Source organism: Palaemon carinicauda, chromosome 15 (assembly GCF_036898095.1).
Source record: "Palaemon carinicauda isolate YSFRI2023 chromosome 15, ASM3689809v2, whole genome shotgun sequence".
Lineage (NCBI taxonomy): Eukaryota > Metazoa > Arthropoda > Malacostraca > Decapoda > Palaemonidae > Palaemon > Palaemon carinicauda.
The window spans coordinates 129,682,403-129,699,895 of record NC_090739.1 but is presented as its reverse complement, the minus strand read 5'-3'; the positions used below and the strand labels follow the sequence as shown (position 1 = coordinate 129,699,895).

The following is a 17,493-nucleotide window of genomic DNA, read 5'->3' as shown; positions in this document are numbered from 1 at the left end:
TGATGTGATCACAGCCAAAAGTAAAACAAAAATAAGTTAGCAATACTCGATTTTTAAAACACACCCGAAATTTAACAACATAAGTAGCCTACATGTTTTATTATAGCGCAATTGACATTTAAAGAGTAAAAATTTTCTGGAATAGAATGGTGTTTCCTAAAAAATAGTGGTTTGCTGACGAAATCGGTTACCGTATTTTAAGCTATGATTGAAATGGATGTATACACGGTATAATTTTTTTCGTTTTGTATTTAATTGACACTTCAAGAAAACCGATTTTGGTTTCTTCATCTATTTGTAAGTATTGTATAACGAGAGAGAGAGAGAGAGAGAGAGAGAGAGAGAGAGAGAGAGAGAGAGAGAGAGAGAGAGAGAGAGAGAGAGAGATATTATGACGCAGAAGGTTACAGACCTAGAACAGGGGAGGATGAAGGTGGGGGGAGTGATGAGATAGGTTGGGTGGACTCGCAGGGGAGACGGTAGGAGACGGGGGAAGGGGGGATTTGGTTGCCAGTGGCTAAAAATAGATTCTGAAAGACGGTAAAGGGAAAAACGAATCCCATCGAATAAACAGAATAAGGAAAGGGAATAAGATTCAGAGGAATAATAGATATAATGGAATGAAAATGACTAGATGGTGTTAGTTGTGATAAGAATAATTTAGATATTTGAAATAAGAGTGTCTGAGGAGGTATAGAAGGAATTCGTGATAAATATAGAGGAATATCAAAGGATACAGTTAGTTTGCATTAAAGGGTTTGTTATCGTTTATCGGCAGTGAATAGCCTAAACTTCGGTAACGAGTCGTCAATATTTTGTCATATTTTAAACAGTATACATTTGATTTGCAAACATTGGTTTTGTAGAGTAGACGGTAAAATAAAATCTAGAGAGAGAGAGAGAGAGAGAGATTTCTGCCATCAAATCTCTCTCTCTCTCTCTCTCTCTCTCTCTCTCTCTCTCTCTCTCTCTCTCTCTAGATTTTATTTTACCGTCTACTCTACAAAACCAATGTTTGCAAATCAAATGTATAGCCTACTGTTTAAAATATGACAAAATATTGACGACTCGTTACCGAAGTTTAGGCTATTCACTGCCGATAAACGAACCCAGTCTACTCGTGAAAACCTTGAACGCCCAGAGGGAAAAATAAGGCTTTTAAATATACTGTACTAAATAAAAATAATGCTTTAATATACCATCATTAACACTACCATTACAATTATCGTAAGGTTGGAGAAAGATAAAGATTGCCGAGAACGTAACCACATTTCTGTTTACATTTTGTCAGCTGGACTCGCACAGTTAACAGTTGATTTCATTGTTGATGTGGAATTTTATCCTTAAATAGGCTATTCATTATGAAATTATGTTAATGAAATGTAATGTTAATATTGTTTTGTAACATTTATTATAAATCACCGTATTTAGGGCTACCAATACACTTAAAAAGACTATAGATTTGATACATTTTGTAGTGCTTGACTCGCGAACTTTGAACAGCCTCGTGGATACAGAAAATTTATTTTTGAAAAATAGCGATCGTGGAAAAGGGGACTCGTGTAATTCGAACACGCTTAATTCGGGACCCTACTGTATATATATATATATATATATATATATATATATATATATATATATATATATATATATATATATATATGTATGCATGTATTTATGTATATATGTATGTATGTATATGTGTATACATATAAATATATATATATACACACACACACACACACACATATATATATATATATATATATATATATATATATATATATATATATATATATATATATATATATATATATATATACATATATATATATATATATATATATATATATATATATATATATATATATATATATATATATATATATATATATATATATCTATCTAAAGTAGGAAGATGTGATGTAGTTCTAAGGGAATAGTATGGGAAATATGTCTGGGTAATAAGCAAAGCTCTACCTCCAGTTTGTTTCTTCATTATGATCAGAGATAAATGTAAACAAAACATTAGTTGCCATTTTTTAACGTGCTTTTTAGCGTGTTTAGGAAACGCATGATATGAAATTGCCTTTAATATTTGTGCCTGTTTTAGTTTAGGGTACTGTAGTACATGCATTAAGTGTTCTGTACATTAAAGGGTAGTTTGTTAACAGTACTACGTACAAGGGAAGGTTTTAAAAGTCTGAATATACATGTTGAATAAATAGGTAAATATGGTGTCACTACTTCGCGGATTTTCACCTATCGCGGCCGCGTCTGGAACCTATCTACCGCGATAAACGAGGGTTCACTGTACTCCCTTAACTGCCCCCAACACTTTGCAACCTTCATTCACTCTCTGACGTACATCTGCTTCCACTCCACCATTTGCTGCAACAACAGACCCCAAGTACTTAAACTGGTCCACCTCCTCAAGTAACTCTCCATTCAATATGACATTTAACCTTGCACCACCTTCCCTTCTCGTACATCTCATAACCTTACTCTTACCCATATTAACTCTCAACTTCCTTCTCTCACACACACTTCCAAATTCTGTCACTAATCGTCCAAGCTTCTCTTCTGTGTCTGCAACCAGTACAGTATCATCCGCAAACAACAACTGATTTACCTCCCATTCATGGTCATTCTCGTCTACCAGTTTTAATCCTCTTCCAAGCACTCGAGCATTCACCTCTCTCACCACTCCATCAACATACAAGTTAAACAACCACGGCGACATCACACATCCCTGTCTCAGCCCCGCTCTCACCGGAAACCAATCACTCACTTCATTTCCTACCCTAACACATGCTTTACTACCTTTGTAGAAACTTTTCACTGCTTGCAACAATCTTCCACCAACTCCATATAACCTCATCATATTCCACATTGCTTCCCTATCAACTCTATCATACGCTTTCTCCAGATCCATAAACGCAACATACACCTCCTTACCTTTTGCTAAATATTTCTCACATATCTGCCTAACTGTAAAAGTCTGATTCATACAACCCCTACCTCTTCTAAAACCACCCTGTATTTCTAAGATTGCATTCTCTGTTTTATCCTTGATCCTATTAATCAATACTCTACCATACACTTTTCCAACTACGCTTAACAAACTAATACCTCTTGAATTACAACACTCATGCACATCTCCCTTACCCTTATATAGTGGTACAATACATGCACAAACCCAATCTACTGGTACCATTGCCAACACAAAACACACATTAAACAATCTCACCAACCATTCAAGTACAGTCACACCCCCCTCCTTCAACATCTCAGCTCTCACACCATCCATACCAGATGCTTTTCCTACTCTCGTTTCATCTAGTGCTCTCCTCACTTCATCGATTGTAATCTCTCTCTCATTCTCATCTCCCATCACTGGCACCTCAACACCTGCAACAGCAATTATATCTGCCTCCCTATTATCCTCAACATTCAGTAAACTTTCAAAATATTCCGCCCCATCTTTTCCTTGCCTCCTCTCCTTTTAACAACCTTCCGTTTCCATCTTTCACTGTCTCTTCCATTCTTGAGCCAGCCTTCCTTACTCTCTTCACTTCTTTCCAAAACTACTTCTTATTCTCTTCATATGAATGACCTAATCCCTGACCCCACCTCAGGTCAGCTGCCCTCTTTGCCTCACGTACCTTGCGCTTTACTTCCACATTTTTCTCTTTATATTTTTCATACTTCTCTATACTATTACTCTGCAGCCATTCTTCAAAAGCCCTCTTTTTCTCTTCCACTTTTACCTTCACTCCTTCATTCCACCATTCACTGCCCTTCCTCATGCTGCCTCCAACAACCTTCTTTCCACACACATCACTTGCAATCCCAACAAAATTTTCTTTTACTAACTTCCACTCCTCCTCTAAATTGCCAGTTTCTCTTACTTTCACTTCGTCATATATCATTTTCAACCTTTCCTGATATTTACTTTTTACCCCCAGTTTTATTAGCTCTTCAACCCTCACTACCTCCCTTTTACATCCACCTACTCTATTCCCCCACTCTTTTGCTACAACTAATTTTCCTTCCACCAAAAAATGATCAGACATACCGTTAGCCATACCCCTAAACACGTGCACGTCTTTCAATCTTCCAAACATTCTTTTAGTTGTCAACACATAATCCATTAATGCCCTTTCTACTACTCTTCCATTTGCCACTCTTACCTATGTATACTTATTTTTATCTTTCTTTTTGAAAAAGCTATTACTTATCACCATCTCTTGCTCAACACACATATCTACCAGTCTCTCACCACTCATTTTCACCTGGTACGCCGTACTTCCCAATGACACCTTCTACCTCTCCAGCGCCCAAATTTGTAATTCATAAAATTGAAAAATTATATTTATAGCTCATTATTTTATTTCTTTTCCTTCTCTGTTGATTTTTTCCTTTGTATTTCAGCACATAAGTCTTGAATGAAACTAATAAAATATTGAATGACACATTGTTGATTACTGTGATCATTTATAAATGTTCTCCTTTTCTTTTACAGGATGGCTGCGTTCATTGTGATCTCTGCTGAAGCGCCGTGTTGTTGTATGTTTGTGGAGTTTGTTCAAAAATATTCGAATTGGGTTGAAACTCGACCTCATTGGCAGAAAGCAGCATTTTATGTGATGTAAGAGTACTGTAGTTAGATTTCCCCTTTTTTACACTATTTTCATGAATTTCTTTACTTATTTGAGAATTTTCTAAGCCAAGTATTGCGTATGTAAAAGTTAAATCTGATTCTCTTTTCTGTGGATTATTTTAAGCCTTAGGTTTTATAGTCTTTCTAAATGATGTTGAAAGGAACTTGGAATCTTTCACATTGTACTTGCGGTAGATTTTCCTTTTTTTATATAAATTACATACAGTATATTATAGTAAATCGTTTGTGTTTTGTAGTAGTAGATATTTTGGTGAGGGAAGAAGTAATCATATAGTTAAGCAAGCAATGAAGACAGTACTGTAGAATGATTTTGTGGAGAAAAGTATAGGGATTTTAATAAAAAAGGTAGCTTTCCTGCAAGAATTATGGAAGCAGCTCCTGTAGGAATGAATTTGGACGCTGATCTTTAATGGCTGTAAAAAGGTAAGTTGAGAAGTATTGTTTGCCCTATTTATAGATAGTTACATGAGTGGAGATTATGTAAAAGTAGTTTTGTAAAGGTTATTTTCATGTAAAAGGATGGGTTAAGTCAGTTTGAAGTTACATACAACACCCACTAAATAGTGGAGGTAACCAAAAAAGTGCTGTATCAATGGAGAAAAGGTCTTGGGATTAGTATTTGGTAGATTCTGGTGGATGAATATATTGACGTCTAGAAGCAGCTAGAGGAGAGAGAGAAAATGCAGTTAGGAAGGAATCATCATGTGAACACAAGTGAAAGATAAAAGAATTTTGTGTAGCAGTGTAGAGGGGGTGAGGTTGATGCATTGCTCGTCAATCATTTTGTTTAGGTATATAAAGTAGCTGCTGCTTCCTCCGATGCCTTAGATGACCGCGGAGGTAGCAGCAGTAGGGGATTCAGCATTATGAAGCTTCATCTGTGGTGGATAACGGGGGAGGGTGGGCTGTGGCACCCTAGCAGTACCAGCTGAACTCAGTTGAGTCCCTTGTTAGGCTGGGAGGAACGTAGAGAGTAGAGGTCCCCTTTTTTTGTTTTTGTTTCATTTGTTGATGTCGGCTACCCCCCAAAATTGGGAGAAGTGCCTTGGTATATTTATGTATGTTATAAAGTAGCTGTCATTTCGTTGGAAGGTTCTTCCTTAATTCAAGTACTGTATAAGAATTCAGTTTACTACATGTATGTAAAACAATTATCTTTTTATTTTGTGAGCAATACCAATTGTGTAAAGATTGGTGAATTTTGAAATGGTTGAACTATCATATAAAAAGTGTTAGATCAAGCTCCTTATAGTTTTTACACTCCTCCTTTTTACAGCATATCATTACCAGCAATCATCATGTGCCCAGGCTTATCCACAGTGTTCGGATCTGGACTCATTTTTGTGACGGGGGTGTTGTATGGCTTGATGGCTCTTGGCAGAAAGTAAGTCACTGTTAAGCTTTTTTTTTATTTTTATTAATATGTAACATTAACTCTTCTTCTCTAACTAATTATATTAGATTTTTACATTGTCATCCTATTTTGCTTTATTATAATCTTGAAAGTCAAGGTCACATGGCAATGTTTGTTATTGCAGGTTAAATTTTATTGTTTAAAAGTATAGTACAGTACTAAATAATGGGCGAAATGAAAGGAAGACTTCAACTTTAATCTAGTAGTGTTATAACTTGTATGTGGAACTATTTCCAGTTGTTCAACAATTAAATTATTTAGGACTTACTTTATCCACTTGAGAAAAACTAATCTAATTTTGTGCCGAGACGTAGCATTTGTTGAGAAAATTAAGTTTTTCCTTAAATAGTATTTCATGAAAGATTCTTGATGTATCATCTTTAGTTATGTAATGTAAATGTATACTTGAAGTATTTTTAAAATCATCCATTCAAGTTGAAAATTATACACTTGAGAAGTTTTGTATTATATGTTTAATAAAACTTAGGAATGGGATAAAAATAATTTGGACAAAATGTTGCACTATAGGTGTCTTTCATAATAATTTTCGGTAAATGTTTGTTACAGTACTCTCGGTTTTCAATTAAGTGGGTCAAGGTATTTAGTTTCAGGACCTTTGTTCTTGTGAAGTTTTCCTCCACCTTACGGCCATTTTATCTTGGGTGGTTGTAAAATATGATTGGATATTTTACTGTACATATCACAAATTACAATTTGGATAGATTCTTAACTCTGAGAGACAAAGTTATACTATACTTCATTGTTAAAAAGGATATTTTTTTTTTAGTCCTTCAACCTGCTGTGGCCTGTGAAAACATTTGCTAGGTACCGGTACTTGCAAAGAGCAGAAAATTCCATGAAAGTTAAATGTAAAACTGTAACTTGTGTATGAGACTATTGCCTCTTGAAAATCCACTTTGGAATATTTTCTTCCCGTGAAGAACGAGCCAGCTTTAATTTGTAATATTCTAGTTTCATACTCTTGGCAAGATATTCTAGTTGAATAATAGTTTGATTAGCCTTGGAAGTGGAAGTATTTAAGCTCCTGAAGCAAAAATGTTGAGGCTTTTATTATTTTTTTTATAACTTTCTTATTCTCTGTGAGTGTTCATTATGGCTTTGAAATGAACAAAACTAACAAACTTTTATTTAACATTTGTAATGGGAAAATTACCTAAAAAACATGAACATGGTGCTAGTCAGATAAGATAACATAAGTTATGATCCTTTAACAGCTATAACATACAAGGTCTGATGTTGCAAAAACTGAGAAAAAGGTAACATTTTGCAAGGTGCAATCTGTCCTATCAGAAAAGGCTTTCGTGCAAGTTGTTGTCTATAGGGGTTGAGTCATGAACCATGCTCCATTTTGCTCTAACTTTAATTTAATAAAGTACAGTATACTGCAAGTTTTCTTGATATTTGTTTCAAATTAGTCCCTGTCTTAATGATATAAATAATTTTCTTCAGATTTAAGGTGGTGTCCATGTGTGTGTCTGATTAATCGAACCATAGTATTATCAATATAAATGAAATTTTTTTTAGTATTTAGTTGAATATTGATCTTCATACTATACAGTGCAGTTTAGAATTAGTATCAAAATTATATTTTCTCATAAGTGAATATTTTTTATATCTGGATTTTCATTAGATGTTGTACATAGTACTATATTTTTTAAGTTTATTGTTTGTGTAAGAGGAGGCAAAAGAGTATATGATATGATTTCATATATTAGATTAGTCACAGCTGAAAAGTATGTTCATGACAAAAGCTGAATTACAGTTTTGATGGAAAGTTTTTATACAGATTAAAAGAATTATGGTGTTGAGGTCTGTAGCAGTTGCTTTGTGTGTGTGTGTATTTTTAGGATGGTAATTTACAGCGACAGACATTTGGTGTTGGACATATCCTAGGTTGCATCTGTAATCTAATGCTGTTGTAGAGTGGACTAAATTTCATGTCCAAAACAAGATTATTCATTGTGTTTGGGAATGCTGAAAATTACTAATACGCTTTTTTAAAAGAGTTGCAGTAGTGTATGATATAATGATATTTGTACAGTGGTATCAAATATCAGTCATAATATCTACCTCAGGTCTTGTATGGGTTTGTTTCATGCTAATTTATATGATCTATGAACTGAGAGGACCAAGTTTTGTCAGACTGCAGTAGAAGTAAAGGAATATTCTTATATACTTTACACTGGAGTGGCAATTGATCACAAGGTTTCAAAAACACTGAACACTGGCATAAGCTAGAAAACTGTCCTAACTCTGTAATATGATTTGTTTTCATCTAACATCTCTTGATTTTATGTTTTCTTGGGAAAAGGGTTTTCAAAACATTTGATTGCTTGAATAATTTTTGAAAGCAAAACCATGTCACGTTTCCTGTTTATGTTTTTTATATATAGAGATGTAAATTTTTGATGTCCAACAGGGGAGAGAGGGCTGCTCATATCTCAACTCCAGCTTCATCTCACTCTCAGAATGGGCTTCCTGCTGTTTAAGGTTTTGAATCCTGTAGTTTCTGTAGCAGTATGTATATCGTTCTCCATTGTACCTAGTTCATTTAAATATGTATGTGCTTGCGTCTAACAGATACAGTACTCTAATACTATCCTACTGCAGCAAGGTAATAAAATCCAAACGTAAGCTATGCCGATAGGACTATTCTTTTTCTGTAAATGATTTCTGTCTGATCTCTTGACTCTTCTGTAGTGATCATACAAAGGATTTTTTTACATTCAGAATACACCCATATCACGCGAATGATGAAGGCATGTGGTTGTGCAGCATATTGGTTTACAAAATCACAGAATTTACAGTTTTTTTTATTTCTAATTCTATGTATTCCCTGCAACTATATCAGTTGTCAGCAGTCTTTTCTTTAGATGGTGTCTTTAGTTTTTCTAAGGAACTATTTTATTTAGATTAGAAAGCTCTTGTTATAGTTGTTGAGGACGTATCATTATCAACTTCTAACCTCAAACTTTATTTGCAAGTCTTTCCTTTCTCAGTGAGTAGCATTTCAATACTTTTGCTTGGAGACTAGCATAGAAAATTTATAATTTGGTCACCATCAATGAGCATTTCACTGGAATGGTATAAGTTGCTCGGAATTTTATAGTGTTTTGTGGTATTTGAAGCTCCATCATGCACCTTCTTGAGATTGTGTGCGAAATATTAGGTTTGGGGCTACTTAAGATGGTATTTGAATTTAATATGGTAAGGATGATATAGTTTGGAAAGTCAAATGATGGTAGCCTTAAACACATGGAGGTGCTTTGGACACTTTTCGACTTTGGAAGGATGAGCTTGGAGATGGGAATCATGCTTAATAGGATTAGCTAAGATAGTAATAGAAATAGACTAAAACCTGTTTTGATAGTAATTGAAATAAACAAAAGCCTAGCAATTGAAATAAAGAATAAAGCTATTTCTGCCCAAACCTGCAAAGGAAGCACTTGCAATTTGTTTTCACATGTTCTATATGATGAATTTAATATCAAATATTTCTGTATTATACAACTTTTTTTAAACAATTTTTATGCCTAATTTCAGGTTATTTCTCAAAGTTAAAATTTGCAAAATGCTCGCCATAAAACGCTTTAGCTTAAAAATCTTTGGGGTAGTATTCAGTACACTTGAGCGTTGTGCACTGTGATTTCCTTGTTGGAATAGTTATTAATATAGACTTTTAACATATATAATTCTATGACGGGCTGTAATTTAATGTAGGCCCTTGGAAAATTAGAATAATAATGAAGAATGAACACTGAAAAAATAATGATCTGCACGCTTTCTTGGGAAGGGACCAGCTAAATACTAATGGACTTTAAAAGAAGAATATTTTTTTCTATTAGAATTTTAAGATTTTTTGATAATTGTCTAAAAGAAGCATATTTTTTTCTATTAGATTTTTAAGATTTTTTGATAATTGTCTCAAAGAAGCATATTTTTTTCTATTAGATTTTTAAGGTTTTTTGATAATTGTCTTTGATATATTTTTTTTTTTTATATTTGCAATGAACATTTTCAACTGATTATAAATGCTGTAGTGGATGCTATCGGAATTGAAAGATTACCTTCCGTAGAGTTTGATTATTGATACTGTATATTTTGTGGCATGCAAACATTATTTTTCATTGTTTTTCACATGATAAAACTAGTAAACTCTATTAAGTAATAAGCATATGAAAGTAGCAATTCTATATCAGAGACTTCTGTCTAATGCTTTCTTAAATAAAATTTTGACTAGATAATGATACTGTAAAAATTTTTCTATATACCTTGCTCATAATATTTTGTCCTGTATTTGTCCTATATAGTATAAATAGCATTGAATATTTTTCATTGTGGGGGATGGAGCTGGGTTGGGGAGTCAGCTGACAAATACTAAACAAAAATCTGTATTTAAACAACTTTTTCTGCAGGTAGTTGGCCAATTTTCAAATAGAGGAGCTTTGATATTGGTTATGAATTCCTAGTCCTTGTAGTCTCACTAATCTTAAACCAAGGTTTATGAGCAGTCAATTCCAGGTACATCCCCTCACAGGATGTTGCCATGTTTCAGCCCGTGCTGAGTCACTGAGGCGGCAGATTTGTCTGTTGTGTCGTCAGTTATGAAATGTGTGCGTCTATGTTAACACCACATATTATTATAAAGTACATGAAGTGAGATATTATTTACAGCATGGAGATCAACAATAATTTTCTCTCTCTCTCTCTCTCTCTCTCTCTCTCTCTCTCTCTCTCTCTCTCTCTCTCTCTCTCTCTTTTTTTTTTATTGTATTTTTTTCATGTAGCTTAGATGTTCAATCAATTGCCTTTGATATATCATGGAATATTCCTCCGTACTCCATCTGCAGAAAATACTGGTTTATGTTGAAGGCAGTGTTTTGGATTGGCTATGTAGATGTGAACGAGTTGCTGGTCTATCATTGTCTGTGTCAACACGGAAAGTTAACAGCAGAGCATACTGTCATCAGTACAGGAAAACGTTTAAATAACCGGTGCCAGTTTATTTCTCTACTGAGCCGTGTGGCTTGTCTGATCTTAAATTTCAAACTGGCTTGTTAGTGTCCATCAAAATGACCCATTAAGTATATGTGACATATATACAACAACGTTGAGCATGTGTTTCGTAGTCAATCATAACAGAACAGCAACATTAAAATATATATGATACATTTCTTTATTGTTTTACAAATTCTTCATACGTTACAAGTTTACTTTCCTTTTATATGTTAAAATATTCACCTTTATATTGTATCGGTGTTTGTTTACTTATCCATAATGTCTTTGACCTAAATTAGGAAATTGGCACTTCTCTTGTTTAGACAGCAAGGCAATGGTGTAATTGGGTATATTCCCTGCTCGACTTCCGTTGGTTTTAGAGAATCTATTATATGCCATATCGGATCATGTGGTAGCTTACACGCACGGTATATTTAGTTAAACTTATTGTTGAGTCTGCTCTTAAACCATTGTGTGTTGATGGAGGAGACATTTATTCATTCCTCCCCTCCAGTATTTATAGTCCTGTCTCTTCAGAATTTGCATAGGTTTTTCCCACATTCTAAATTTTGAGGCTGTCAGTTATCTTGGGTTTGATTTTGGTAATTTTTCATGTTTGGTGAAAAGGAACTCCTTTAACAATAAAGTTCGCCACCGTTACCCTTAAAATCCGCCTTCCTCTTAAGTGTACTGTTGTATCTTTAGCTTTTTTACTCTTAAAAAAGCAAATTCTCCTAATGTTTCTCTGTCCCCCTTTCATGGAAAGCTGTATGAAAGCATCATCTTTTACGACTAGCGGGACTAGAAATTGGCACTAGTGTTTTACTACCTTTGTTTGCATTATTGTTCATATTTGTTGGGTACCAACTGTTCCTCTCTGAGACAGGTTTCAGCCCTTCTCAAAATAAAATGTCTCAGTGCTAACTTTCTTTATATCTTGCTTTCTCCTAACTTAATCATCAAATCCAGCTAACTGAGATCACCCTAAGGTTTCCATAATACCCAGGTTTACTGGTAACTATATCATTATACTGAATTATTATCTATTTGCAGTATACAGCGTTTTGTCATAATGTCTTTACTTTATCTAGAGTATTCAGCAGTGTCTGGCATAAGACATGTTAGTCATACAGTGGTACCTTGGTTTACGAGTTTAATTTCTTCTCAGAGCGAGCTCGTACTCTGAAATGCATATGCACTCATTTTTAAAGGGTTTTAATGGCAATTATTGATCAATTCAAAACCCCTAGGACCAGAAATGAATACAAAATTTTTAATGCAAAATAGAAACGGTACTGTAAAAAACAACTGACACAGAAATTTGATAAAAAATTACTACATGGCAACAGTCCCTCCTGGTCTCTCTACTTCAGAGAAATTCTGTACACTGCATGATGGTCTTGTTCTTACAGTACCTCTCCACAAAAATATGCTTACGGAGGGAAATTTTTGCTTGCACAAAGATTCAATACTCGTAAACCAATTTTATTTATTTTTTGCTTGTAATCACTCACTTGTAAATCGAAGTACTACTGTACGTTATAATAGTGTTTTCTCATGTCGTTATACATTATTGATGCCAAGTCTGCTTCCTTCTCCTGTCTTGGTTTTTTGGGAAACTTTTTCTGACCCATTCTTTTCTTCCATTTTATTCTAAACCATCTCCAGTTTTGTATCTCATGTTCATACCTTTATTTTGTTTTCAACAATTTTAATCAAAACTTTCTTCCTTCTGTATCTTATATTCATACTTTAATTTTAGTATTCTTTCATTTCCAAGTTATTTACCATCACTGACAGTCAGTAGTTAATAATTTTAAGTACATTTGATTAAGGAATCTGCTCCTCAAGTTTAATTTCTAATTAGAAATCATTCTACATATTTTTCTCGACCTCTCCCCAAAAGTTTGATCTGTCAGCTATTAAGAATATGGGAATTTAGTATAATTCAATTCATCTCGAGTTGAAAAGTCTTATAGAAGTTGTAGTCGGCTGGAAATATTGATTGAATGGTCGTTTTTTTTTCTCTCCGAAATATTGTTTAACTTTGTACATTGATCAACATTTTTGGTATCCAGGTTACTTGAATTTCTCATAGAAACATCATATATGGTTGTTCATATTCGTAGATGATTCTGTAGTTTATTTCATCTGTTCTCATGTCTAAGCAAAGTATAATGCATCACGCTTGTTGGATAAGCTGTTAAATCAGTTATAACGAACATACACTACAGCATGCGCTGTCAATCCACATTTGTGATAAATTCTGGAAACTACTTTTCAAAGGTTTCATATTGTCAAGAGGATTGTTAGGGTGAAGAATTTTACCTTTTATAGTTTAACTACGTGATAAGGGCAGAAAAAACTTGTATATACTGTAACTTTTTTTATTCTGTATGTTTCAAAACCATTAATTTTTTTACCATTTATAGATTAATATGGGCAAAAAAAAACTTGTATATAACTTTTTGTTTCTGTATGTTTCAAAACCATGAATTTTTTTGTTCATAGTCCTTGATCTCTAAGTGCAGGGAAAGCAGTTTTAACACTTAACTTGTACTAGGTTTTAAAATTGCCGTAAGATAACAGTATTAAATGGTTACTAACATGGTTTATTTTTAAAACTTGATTTATAAGAAAAATGTCCAGTGTCACAGGTAGTCTCTCAGAACTTGGTTCTCGTATAATATCTTGATGATATGGTCATGATTGGTAAATGTCAATAATATCACAAATAGGGGTAGCCGAGAGGACATGATCGCCGCAGCCCAGCAAAACACTGGGCCTGCCAACTCTCAAAGTGCCATCCTAGTGGACGACCCTGAGGCTTGGCGCTCTACTTGAGCCCAGTAATGGCTCAGTTACAAGTACCATCCAGCATTTTGATAACCAGCTACTAACATGTTCGTTTCTTCTTAACATCTAACTCTTTGATGCATGAAAAGTAGCAGAATTAGAATCCCTTGATTGCTTTGTTTTTCTTGGCTTTGCATGCATAAAACTTAAGGTAATCTGATGACTTATCGCTGAAAATTTACTATTAACAAGAGTAACTGCTTTTTACTCATGACATTGCATTGGTAGTTACAGAAGGTACATTTAGTTATTTCAAAGTAAGCCAGTCTTAATTTCCTTAAGCTAAACTTGCTGGTTTAGTGCTGAGTTAGCAAGGAGTTAACTAGTCAGTACTACATATGAAAGAAGTCTTCTATTTGTTAGTACTCCCCACTAGGGGGAGTCTGATCCACATAATTTATGATTTAATTTTGGTGTGCTATGTATGTTAAATTTATCTTCATTAGTCTTAATGTTTGTCTAATGTTTTTACCTCTAAATAGTGAGTTATGAGTTTTCATTGAAATGTAATGCTGAAAAAAGGCATTACATTTGATTTTGAGTCAAAGATGCTGCCATTTTGTTTACGTAGCAGCTTCATTTACTTGTTATATACAATGATAGTCCAATGAACTGTCTTGATATAGAGCTCTTTCTCATTTCATGATTATTCTGAGTACTGTTTTAGCTGCTTCACTTAATCCTTGAAAAATGAATATTTGATATTCACTATCGGCATTAGGGTATACACGTCTTCATATCTAAAGGTTATATGGGTTGCAGGTATGTTTTCAGAGTATTCCTGCATGCCATTGTTTTAGATTGAAGCAACACAATTATATTACTAAGTACCAGTTAGTTTATACAGAGATTTTTGGACCTGAAGGGTATTAAAATAAGATTTAAGGTACTGTACATTAATAGTATGAAGTCAGGCATTTCTGTAGAATTAGTTCTTGAAATATTTAAGTTTGTCTAATATGAAATGAAAGACAACATTCAACCTTTGGGCCATGGCAAGGAAAATTTTGGCATTGTTAGAACATAAACATTACAGAATGCTTTGACTCGGCAAGTGCATCTCAACGCTTTAATACCAGCTCAGTTGTACCAGGTAATTACAGCCGTGACATGGTTAAGTTACCCAAGAATAATAATAAAAGACAAACAACAAAGGTATGGTCATCTCGGTGTATTGGACAGCAATTGAGAGAATGGCTTAAGTTTAATTTAATAAGTTTATAACATTCTTTACTGCATAGATGTTCCATTTGGTATGAATGTAGTGAAAGCAAGATTATAGCAGATTACAGTCATTTGATATTAGATGAACTGTAATGGTGAAAAGAACTGCTACATTTTCAGCTTACGTAACTGGAAAAAAACTTTTTTTTAGGTATGTAAACCCATACTTGAATTCCCATAGAGTTGGTCTCATAGAGTTATCGTACTTGTAAGGCATATGCCTTGGACTGGCAGTATGATAGTACAACATGTTTGAATAAAGACAGTCTGATAAGTGATGAAATTGAGGAAAATTATTGTTCATTTGTTTGGAAGTTAATGAAGATGGATCCAGACAATACTGTGCAAGGTATTTTATTATTTTTATAACTACTACTACTAGCATTAGTATTCCAAGTGAGCCAGAATTTATATGAAAATATTGAAGAAGAAAAAAAAAAAAAAACATCAAAGCAGGCACTCAACAGAAGGTAGGATCCTTAGAAATGACAAATAGGCATTTACACAAAAACAGCAGTGCAAATAACAAAATAGCAGGTCTTAGGCTAGCTCTCTTTAAAAGACCAATACTGTAATTTAAGTGAAATGAATATAGAAAAGACTCCTGACCCTGTGCAGTTGATTATGCAGAGAGACACTGTACCACACTGTATAGTGAGTAACCTGCTCTACTTCCTGGTGCAAAGACATTAGGGAGCTAATTGATGTGGTCTGTTGTCATGGAGCTTCTGATAGATAGCCAAACCAATATGTTGGCAATAGATTAAATTACAATGAAGTCACCCCTCTGAGCAATCTTATCTGAATGAGAGAATCAGGGATGGTCCTAGTATCCTCCCTGAACAATAAGCCAGTAATTTTAGAGTAACAGATCAGAAATACAAGACATTAATGCCACCATCTCTGTAGTTAAGGGGAGAGTCCTACAAACAATGGTTTCTGGTCACAGAAATTTCTTTGTTGTGGGGGAAAAAGCTGCAACACTAAGTGAAATTAATCACAGTATTTATAATCATTAATTGCTTTCTCACCTATGCAAAAAAATTGTGGTGGGAGATTGGCTAATTTACAAATATTGTATTAGATATTTCTAATCATACACATCCTCTAGAATAGAGGAATGTCTCCATAGGAGCTGCAACGGCTGTTAAAATCATTAACAAGATAGTTAATGAGGGGTGGTTAGGGCAGACAAGTTACCCTGCCCAATGCCCGTCAAAAGACTATTCACTTGTCTTCAACTGCAACGAGAACAAACCTATTGTTGCATCACATCAAAAACTATTTAAGCTTTTTCTTATAGTTTTTAGCTTTTAATGGTGATACTGGCTTTGTGTATACAATGATAAGGGAAGAAAACAGGAATGCAAGTGTGTATTAGACTGCTTTTGTTTATGATAACCAGCAATATATGCAATCACCACTTGAAGAATAATTATCGAAAATTATTCCCTTTATACTAAGTTTAGATCTTGGCCTCCTATAGGCAGGTCTTTTTCTCTGAGGAGCGAAAGCGCTAAGTCGTCTGTGATGTTATTCTTGGCGAGCACATGAATTGCCAGCAATCCTGTTTAGCACTTAATGCTACTCAACAAGTTTGCCATACTGGAGCTTCTGGGTATACTTCTTTAGCTTAGTCCTGATTATGCTTCAGAATTAGGAAAACTCTGATCCACATTTGGGAGTTATTTTCAAGGTTTTGTAATGCGAAATAATTGCTGCACTCCAAACACGTGCTGTAAGCTCAAACATGCAAACCACTGATGGCAAGTGACCGAAGGAAGTCTTGGCCTTCCTTAGGTTTAGGTCTTGCAGGTAAGCCCTCAATGTCTTGAGGGAGTTTGTACCTAAGCCTACTGCTCTGGTGTACCCAGTGTCGTACCAGCGGCGATACCAGGGATTTCAGCGGTGATCTCAGTGCCATTGGTGACACCAGTAATCCAGTTGTGGTGCCAGTAATTCTGTGGTGAGGTGAAGTGGATGAAGCACTGTACAGTATATTGCGTACAGCACTTGTGATATGCAGTATGTGTATGTTATACTTTACATTGTTCTAAAAAAAAGATTAAGTGGTTAACAAAGTGAATTACAGCACAAATATTGGTACATCTTGACTTCTATCCATTTTTATTTTATTGAATGTTAAATTTTTAGCATTAACTGTGCATCAGTCCACTGGTAGCAGAAAATGTGAAATGGCCATTTAGTCTTTTACAAACGTTTGTGTAATTTGGAGGATACAGCTTCTCTTTCCAACAGCTTGAAGGTTTAAAGTTTGCTCAAGAATGGCAGAGGC

At 34.4% G+C, this 17,493-nt stretch overlaps 1 protein-coding gene across 4 annotated transcripts in view; it reads left to right on the top strand.

Annotated features, from left to right (window-relative positions):
- The window catches only part of LOC137654742 (calcium channel flower-like), a 70,181-nt gene that overhangs the window by 35,174 nt on the left and 17,514 nt on the right, over window positions 1-17,493 (top strand). Inside the window, exons 3-5 of one of the 4 annotated variants that reach the window (XR_011046706.1) lie at window positions 4,526-4,651; window positions 5,961-6,068; window positions 13,856-14,020. Coding sequence is in view for 3 of the 4 variants with exons in the window: in XM_068388657.1 (XP_068244758.1) it covers window positions 4,526-4,651; window positions 5,961-6,068; window positions 13,856-13,961 (340 nt within the window). In the remaining variant the exon portion in view is untranslated. The remainder of the gene's footprint in view (window positions 1-4,525; window positions 4,652-5,960; window positions 6,069-13,855; window positions 14,021-17,493) is intronic. The other 3 variants (XM_068388657.1, XM_068388656.1, XM_068388659.1) reach the window with 3 other exon arrangements.